The 9922-nt window shown below is 36.7% G+C and overlaps 1 protein-coding gene across 1 annotated transcript in view; it reads left to right on the forward strand.

Annotated features, from left to right (window-relative positions):
• The window catches only part of CNOT6L (CCR4-NOT transcription complex, subunit 6-like), an 86448-nt gene extending 79292 nt beyond the window's left edge, over positions 1–7156 (forward strand). Inside the window, exon 11 of the mRNA XM_006885296.1 lies at positions 6715–7156. Coding sequence (XP_006885358.1) covers positions 6715–6927 — 213 coding nt within the window. The 3' untranslated portion in view covers positions 6928–7156. The remainder of the gene's footprint in view (positions 1–6714) is intronic.
• Positions 7157–9922: the final 2766 nt, after the last annotated feature.

The raw sequence follows: 9922 nt of genomic DNA on the forward strand, positions 1-9922 counted from the left end.
CATGGTTCAAAATTGGGAAGGGCGTATGCCAGGGATGCATCCTATCTCCATACCTTTTCAACCTGTATGCAGAACAGATTATCCGGGAGGCTGGGCCCTATGAGCAGGAATGTGGGGTCAAGAATGGTGGAAGTCTATCAACAGTCTGCATTATGCAGATGACAAAACCCTGCTTGCTGAAAGTGAGGTGTACCTGAAGCGCTTGCTGCAGAGGATCAAGGACTGCAGTCTCCAATAGGATTGAGCCTCAATGTCAAGAAGACAAAGATTCTCACCACTGGACCAACTGGCAGCATCAGGATGGATGGTGAAGAGATTGCGGTTGTTCACAGCCTTAGTTTGCTTGGCTCCACAGTCAACACTCTCGGCAACAACCAGGAAATTAGAAGACGTATTGCGATGGGAAAGTCTGCTGTTAGGGACCTCTCCAAAGTACTGAAGAGCAGTGGTGTCTCTCTGGAGACTAAGATGCATCTGATACAGGCCATGGTCTTTGCAATCACTTGTTATGCATCAGAGAGTTGGACAGTAACCAAGGAGGATAGAAAGAGAATTGATGCCGTTGAGCTGTGGTGCTGGAGAATAGTATTGAGAGTACCATGGACTGCTAGGAAAACAAACAGATTTGTCCTGGAGAGGGTTAAACCGGGTGGCTCCTTGGAGGCAAGGATTTTGAGGCTCTGTCTAACATACTTTGTACATGTTGTGAGGAGAGACCTGTCCTTGGAGAAGGACATCATTCTTGGGAAGGTGGAGGGACAGTGCAGGAGGGAAAGGCTCTCTATGAGGTGGATTGATTCAGTGGCTAGGTTAATAGGGATGGGAGTGTCAGAGACAGTGCGATTGGCAAAGGACTGAGCAGAGTTTAGGGCTGTTGTACATAGGGTCGCTATGAGTCGCAAGCGACTCGACGGCACATAACAAATACAACAAACAAAGTATGTATCATTTAGCGTAGACTTCTTCCTTTATGCTTATACCACCTACAGTAGGAGTATTCATATTCTAGAAATCAGCATTACATATCAACACTTTCTCCCCCCAAAAAAAGCACATAAATATTTATTGGTACATTATTGCAGATGAGTGATTTGAACCAAATGGATTATGACTGGATAGATTTACCTATTCCAATAGCAAGAACACTAAATTAGATTACATTCAAAACATTTTCATATTATGACTAAGTTAGCTGATTAATAGCATCAACATGGGAATTTCATATCTTCCTCCTAAAATTCATTACATAGAAAAAGGACTAACAAGTACTGAGAATTGGAAAAAAGTTATTGGAGATGTAAAAGAACCTGTTTCATAAATCTGGTTTTAAAATATTATTTAATATTGCCTTCTGCTTACATAACAGCTGTTTCTAATACCTACAGTTTTGTTTTATAGAGTAGTATTAAGTGTCTGAAAGGCCAGAAGGTATGAGAGAAGAGTTGCAGATAGAGAATATGATCTGGTATTATTTATAAGTCTGTCGTGTTTGGCTATAAATGTGGTCTCTGAGAATGGTTTCAGTTCCATGTCAGAAGGGGAGTTGGGAATCTTTCAGACATAGTCATGAGTTTTCTTTGTTTTTTTTTAAATTTTATTTTATTATTTTTTTGTGTGTACCGTCAAATCAGATCTGACTGGTACAGTGGTGGATTCGAACCATGCACCTCTTGGATTGCAGGGCAGCTTCTTGCCACTAGGCCACGAGAGCTCGCCATGAGCTTTCTTCTAATTTAATTTTTTTCTCAAGTAGTGACTGAACTTTTCCGTGCATGTGGGGTTTTTTCCACATTTTCCCTGCCTTGTCCAGGACCTACTATTGCAGTCACAGTTACTGTATTTGGTAATGGTAGCTGGGCATCTTCTAATTCTTCTGGTCTTAACATTTGCAGACTGTTGTTAGAGTGGTCTGTTAGTCCTTTATATTACTTCCTTAAATTTTTAGCTTTCTTCACTTTGCTATTTCTAGACAAGAAAAAAAGTACTAGTTTATCTTGGATAGCCACTCACAAGACCACAGATGCAGCTGACCCACGTAGGATTCAGAATATTGTCTTTATGAACTATATTGTACCCATTGACATAGATGTACCCCTAGCTTTTCTAATTTTAATCAAAGTTTTCCTTTGTTGTGTGTCGTTGAGTTGCCTCTTGCAACTCATAGCAACCCTATGTACAGCTGCTCTGAAGTCTGCCCTGTCTTGAGCCAGTCTCACTGACTCCGACACACTTAACCCCATTGCCCTACTTCCTGTATCAATCCATCTCATCCAGGGTCTTCCTGTCCTGCGCTGTCACTCCACTCTTCAAGCATGATACCCTTTTCCAAGGATCCATCCCTCCTGGCCAAATGCCCAAAGTATGTAAGAGGGAGTTTCAAAATCCTAGCCTCCAAGGAGAAACTTGATTTCACCCTCTCCAAGACAGACCTATTTGTTTTCTTGATGGTCCATGAGTATGTTCAACACTCTTCTGCAGCATGATAATTCAAAGGCATAGATAGCTGATTCTTCATCATTCTTGTTCATTGTCCAGCTCCCTGATGAGTAGTAAGGGATTGAGAAAACCGTCAACTAGATCAGGTACACCTTAGTTTCTAGACTGACATTGTTGCTTTTCAGTACTCTGGAAGGGTCCCTGACAGCAGATTTGCCTAATGCTGTTCATCTTTTGATTTGCTGACTTGAGTGCTAAGAGTGTTGATTGTGGAGCTGAGTAAGCTGTAACTGTTAACAACCTCAATTTCTTCTCCATCCATCATGGTGCTGCCAATTGGTCCAGTGGTGAGAATCTTTGTCTTCTTTATGTTGAGCTTCAATTCATAGTGAAGATTACAGTCCTTGACACTCTGTAGCAAGTGCTTCAGGCCCACCTCAGCTTCAGCAAGCAAGGTTGTGTCATCTGCATAATGCAGGTCGCTGATGAGTCTTCCTCCAATCCTGATGCCACATCCCTCATAAAACCCTGCTTCCTGAATGATCTGCATATAGATTGAAAAGGTATGGAGACACGGCACATCCCTGATGAACTCCCATCCATTGTTTCCCTGCTTTGTTATGAGGACTGCTTCCTGGTCCAAGTATAGGTTTTGCCTAAGCAAAATCAAGTGTTCTGGGATTCCAGTTCTCCTCAAATAGCTCTCTGTTGATCTGTATACATGTTCTGTATGAGTACAATTGTATGTTTTGCAGTTCTCATTTTTGCAATGTTACTTATAATTTGATCCATACAGTTAAATGCCTTTGCATAGCAAAAACAATACAAATAAACATTTTTCTGATGGTCATTGATTTCAGTCAAGAGCCATAAGGCATCAGCTGTGACATTCTTTGTCGTGGGAGAAGGATGGGTAGTCTCCTCCTGTGTGATTAACTGCCTCTGAATATCCACAGGTGGGGCAGCTATGGGTGGGATCTAACTCGATGGTACATAACAACATGATATCCTTTGTACCATGTCCTCCTCTGTATTCAGCTTGAATTTCTGGTAACTTCCAATTGATGTTCTGTTGCCAAAAAAGTTGCTTTTTAATTACCTTCAAGATTTTATTTGCATATGATAGTCATTATTTTGCTCAATGACTTCTGTATTCTGTTGCATCATCTTTCTTTGGAATGGATGCAGATAGGGATCTCTTGCTGTCAGTTTGCCAGGTAGCTGTTTTCCAACTTTATTGAACACATCCAACATTGCATGTTTGCTGAAACATCTCAGTTGATACTCTGTCAATTCCTGGGGCCTATTTATTTTGCCAATACAGTCAGTGCAGTTTGGATATCTTCCTTTAATACTTTTAGTACTTAAAATGATTCAGTGCTAATCAGGTGATTTTGTTAGTGACTTTGTGTATTACTTTTATCTCTTTTTAGTGTTTTCTACATGATTCAGTTTTTTGCCCATAGAATCCTTCAGTATTGCCGTGTGAAACTTGAATTTTTTTTTCTTTAGTTTTTTCAGCTTGAGAAAGGCTGGTTAAGTTTTTCCTTTTAGTTTTCTGTTTCCAGGCTTGTTCACATGTTGTAATAGTTTACTTTGTCTTCTCAAGCCACTCTTTAAGATCTCTGTTCAGCACTTTTACTTTACCATTCCTTTCTTTTGTGTTAGCTTCTCTACAATCAGAGGTTTTGAAATCTCATTTGACATCTGATTTGGTCTTTTCCTTCTGCTTATTTTAAATTACCTTTTTGCTTTCTTGATGTATGATATCCTTGGAATCAGGTCACAACTCATTTTCTGTCATTGGTGTTCAGCACATCAGGTCTGTTCCTGAGATTGTCTCTAAATTTAAGGTCATATTGGCTCTTAAAGACTTGCTTTAATTTTCTTAAGCTTTATATTGAATTTGCATGTGATAAATTGATCTGTCCCACAGATCAGGTATGATGAATAAACAGATTAAATCAGACTTTTTACTACTCCAAACTTGCAAATTTGTGCTTTACTTTTTTCGTTACCAGTATAAGAGTGCCTGAATCATTTAATGAAAAGAGAAAGGATAACTTTCTCTTATGTCAAATAGTTTGGCTTTTTCTGTTATCTTACTCAATTTTCATTACATAACTTTCTTAAAATATCTTAAACAAAAAAAAATATCTTAAACAGTTTAACATAAGGCTAGCTAATAAAATAGTTTTTCTTTACTTTTTTCTCAAATGCAGTTCTATAGACTTAAGTATAAGATTTCAGGATAAAGAGTACTTATTTTTATACTACCATATTTTATAAAGTTTAGAAAAAACTCACCTTAAGAATCAGTTGTTCATAACCTCCTTTGTGAATATGATCAAAGTTAAAGTTCCTGCACACATATAAATATCATATACGTGACAGGTTCACAAATGTGACCCTACTAGTATAAAATTGATATAAAGTATAAAGTATTGTTGACATTTCCGGAAATTAGTTAGCCTTTTTCTTGGGTCCTGTGCTTGCAAAATATTTTATAACACCAGCAGCTGCTATGCATGATGGCATACAATGAAAAGATACAGGGAATCTTAACACATATTATTGAAGTTATTTTAGCTAAAGCTAAAAATTGTTTCATAAAAAGAAGTAGTAACACCTGCCCCTTATTAGTTCTTTTGCTAAAATCACAGCTAAAACAAGGAATTAACCAAAATGAAGGAAGATTAGTGTATAAATATTATAATTATCATATAGTTTCTTGAATATTGGAAGTGTTAGATGGAACTCTTAAGCATATTTATAGATACGTCCAGATTTTGAAGCATTACACAGCATATGTATGCTGAGGCTCTCATGATTTGTAAGGAACTCTCAGAAAAATAACTGACTCATAGCTGACCCTTTATTAAGGTTTTTGAGGCTGTAAATTGCATGGGAGGGGATTGCCTTTGGGTTAGCAGCACAGCTTGCTATAGATTATACCACCACTGTTGTCTTCAATATGGATTGAAGCTCAATATAAAAAAAAACCAACACACCAAAAAAACACAAAGATTCTCACTACTGAGCCAATTGGCAGCACCACGATAGATAGAGATTGAGGTTGTTAGTAGTTACAGCTTGCTTGGCTGCACAGTCAATGCTCTTGGCACCAGCAGTCAGGAAATCAAAAGAAGAATTGTGCTGGGAAAAATCTACTGTCAAGGACCTCTCCAGAGTAGTGAGAAGCAACGATGTTATAAGGTGCACCTGATCCAGGCCATGGTCTTTGTAGTTACTTGCTATGCATCAGACAGCTGGATGATGACCAAGAATGACAGAAGAATCATCTATGCCTTTGAGTTGTCATGCTGGAGAAGCGTCTCAAACATTCCATGGACTGCCAAGAAAACAAGTGTCTTTGAGAGGTTGAAACCAAATTTCTCCTTGGAGGCTAGGATTTTGAAACTCTCCCTCTCACATACTTTGGCATGTAACCTCTAGGGGCTGGTCCTTGGAGAAGGACATCAATGCTTGGAAGGGTGGAGGGAATGGCATAGGAGAGGTAGACCCTGAATGAGATGGATTGACAAAATGACAGGGGCAGAAGGAGTAGGTGTGTCAGAGTTAGTGAAACTAGCTCAGAAAGGACAGGCTTTGGAGCTGTTATATGTAGAGATTGCTGTGGGTCTCAGACAACTCAATGGAACATAACAATTCTCCCTTGACAGAAGCTAGATAGGAAGAAATTTTACTTTTTTCACATGGCTACACAGCCTGAAACTAGAAAAGTACATTGGTTTAAAGATGTACTGGTTACCCAAATCAAATCATCCATCTCTCAAAGATATAGTGAATGAATATATGTGTTCCTGCTGAATGGTTTTTTAAAGATATCCTTTTAAAAACAGAAGGATAGGCAATCTCCTCCTGTGCAATTAACCACCTCTGATAACTTGCCAGAGCTGTGGGTTGGTTCCAACTCTACAGTACACAATAACAACATCCTTATAAATAGCAATAAAAACCAGAACTTATGGTATATATCATCTGTAAAAAAAATATTCTGAGTGAAAGAGCAAACATTAGAACGTTTTTAAATTTATGTAGCAAATCTGGGAAAGATGAATCAAGAATTTGCAGATCTAAAGTCTTATTAAAGACTTGAAACCCATTTGTTCCATTGTTAAGACAGCAAATACTAGAGGTACATATATAATACATTTGTTTTTGAAAGTTACAGATTTTTCTTAAATGTGCTTTGAATAGTTATTTTTTTCTAAATGTGTATTTTTTTTTCTTTCCCAACCCCCAATTTTTTTCCAGGGCGTGATTGACTACATTTTCTATTCCAAGACTCATATGAACGTGCTTGGTGTCCTGGGGCCTTTAGATCCTCAATGGCTGGTTGAGAACAACATCACTGGGTGTCCACACCCTCACATCCCTTCAGACCACTTCTCACTGTTAACACAACTTGAACTCCACCCTCCACTCCTGCCTCTTGTCAATGGTGTTCATTTGCCTAATCGGAGGTAGTGGAGTACTACCCCGCAAAGACGGGGATCTGTTGCTATGGACCTGTACAGTTGTAAATCAGAGTATGTAGGAGTGAAGTATGGCCATCCTTAAGCTGCTTCTTCAGGTTCTTTTCATTATGTGTTTGCTATAAGATTTTGTACTTCTTTGTGCATATTGGTATCATTTGGCAGTAGGGTTGGAACCAAAGTATTACTCATTTTCCAAATTTTTAATTTAATGTGTTTTTAAATTGGACTTCTTCATGTTATGTTAGGATTCTGTATTCATAATTGATCAATTACCAATAAGATCCCAACAACAGTGTATTTGTTTTTCTAAAACAAATAATTTCTTTAGGATGGGTTGAAATGAACCAACCATTTTTGTAAAAGAACTATAAGCATAAGGTTTTAAACTAAATGTTGTCATGCCTTTCAGGGAAAACTTAGTTGAATTTATGTTTTCCTTTACACCAACATTATTTTGGGGTCACAAGTTGTTTGCACATTAACAAAGCACTTAAATTTGTTTTGCCTGTACATAAACCATGATATACCTTCTAGCCATAAAAAGAAATAGTGAGAAATTTAAAGACAGTTGCACAATATGGTTTCAAAATCAAGCATTTAATAGCACATGACAGCTTGTTGGGGAAACACTTTTTTTCTTTGTTCATTTTGGTTATTTATTATTATTGTTTTTCAGGAGTTGCCCTGGGGGTATTTTTTGGTTTTGTTTTATCTTGCTCCATTTTGCTTATAACTTTATTAGGAGTATTAATTCTAAGCCTGCCTCTCCAGTTTGTTCATGGGGAACAACAGGTGATTTATACTGCCAAACATCTTGCAAAGAGAATTTGATATGCAAAAGATGATCACAAAATTAGTGCCCAATGTTTTGTTGATTCCTTCCCATCTTTTCCCTCATTATGCTGAAAATCGAATAGTATATGATCTATATAATTTTTTTACTATTACTGTCAAATGTTAAATACTTTGAATAAGAAGACCTTGATCAAAATTTAAGAGGAAAGCCATACAGATATTTTATATATTTCCCAAATAAATTAAGTGACTGTTGGTTTTACTTTTTTTTTTGTGTGTGTGTGTGTGTGTGTGTGTGTTTGTTTGTTTGTTTTTTTTGTTTTGTTTTTTTTTACGGTGACAGTGGAAAGGATTGGGGGAGAAGAGAAAGAGCAAGAGTAATTGAAAGCCTTGAATCATTTTTCCTGACTCTAGCTGCCAAATGGCCATCATATGCTTTTATCTTTGTTTCTGTTATCTGTCAGGGTTGAATTAAGAAGCTACTGGTTTATTCCCACTGTTGATGCTGTAGATATATTGAATTTTTTTTTCACCCCCAAAAGGGGCCATCTGAAAATCTGTGACTTCAAGAGGCAGTGAATGCAATATTGTTTCTGGGGGGAAAATTGGTTGGCTGCTTGATGTTAGTTATGGCACAGTAACAGGAAAAGGTCGTGTCTGTGTTTTTAAGTTTTTCTTTATTCTGCTTTTTTGCTGCTATAAGAGTTTTCTGAAATTTATATTTTAAAATTTTCATGCACTTTACTGTTTGTAGTCTCAAAATGTGATATTTTTAATAAACAAGAAGTTTTTCATTATGTGAATGAAATTTTAAAAGAAAATAGCCTATATTTGTGTCTCACTAATATATAAAATACAGGTCAAATTTAAATTATTTAATTAGTTTTAAATATATACAATTTGTCTTCTCTTTCAAACCTGACATCTTAAGCTGTTTTATTGAACTTAAAATGATGCATTTCTTTTGGTCATTTTATAACTAATTTCTTCCATAGTAAATTAATCAGGCTAAGTAAGATAATATTTCCCCAGTGGATAATTTAGTGGGACTAGGGTGGTGGGATGATGTAATATCATATATGGGATTGCATCCAGAAGGGTAAAGAAGTTTAAAGCCTAAATAAACTCCCTTTAAAAAAAGTGCCTAGTGATAGAGGCGTTGTTTGTCATCTATTGTAATTGGAATGTCATTGTTACTAAATGAAATTTGACACAAAATATTCTTTTAAGAAACTTTAAGTAACAAAATAAACAAACAAAAAGCAACCCTTAAGATGACAGATTTTCCTCAGTGTGCAGGTATCCCTTCTTATATACCTCAAACATTCAACATCTAGCCATGCAAATTGATTACCTGAAGTATAGTACTGGAAAGTAGAATAGCATGAAAAACTTAATTTTGTGGACATTACCTTTTTTTTTTGTAATCAGCTACTGTATGTTTTTATTTTAAAATCTTTCATTTGGGTGGGTTTTCTGCTCTGGAGGTATATGCACTAACAAAACATTTTCCTCCTTTCATATACGCATGTTAATTAGCAATGTGAGCAATATTTTCTACCATACTTCACTCCCAATATTTTTTGAGATGTTTGTATAAAATGGAATTTAAAGTTCACTTATGATTGTATATGAACCACAGAGGAGCCCATTTATTAATAAAACTTTTTTAATAATTAAATGTAGAGGGAAAAATAAAAAAAATTGGGAAACATTGTAAACAGCTTAAGTTTATTTTGTGTATGATCAAGGCACTCTGTTGCAGAAGGTGTAATTGGGTTCTCTCTGCTTCCAAATGCACTCTTTCAAACCATTCATTATCCTGTGTATTTTTAATGTGGTTTTAGAAAATGTTGGTAGTAGCTCTGTTGAAGTAGGTAACTATTGTGTTTTGGGTGGCGCACACACTTGGGGCATGGTAACCCAGATTTCATGTGCACGATTTCCCTTTGGCTCACTGCCTAAATTTCACACACTCATCACCCTTTGTTCCCTTTGTAAAAGGAGTGGTATCTGTTTTGAGCTGCCAATTCAGATGATCAGAAATGCTGCTCTCCTCAGTATTGTCTTGTTAAATGCATGCCATTTGGAACTTTGGCAGTGAGAAGCCAAAAGGAAGAGTTGAATGACATGATATATATTGAGTGAAAGTAAAATATATGCTCATATACTTTCTAGTTTTCAGAATA

The sequence above is a fragment of the Elephantulus edwardii genome, unplaced genomic scaffold (genome assembly GCF_000299155.1).
Source record: "Elephantulus edwardii isolate Elephantulus edwardi_28Jun2011 unplaced genomic scaffold, EleEdw1.0 scaffold00042, whole genome shotgun sequence".
In the NCBI taxonomy this organism is placed as follows: Eukaryota; Metazoa; Chordata; class Mammalia; order Macroscelidea; family Macroscelididae; genus Elephantulus; species Elephantulus edwardii.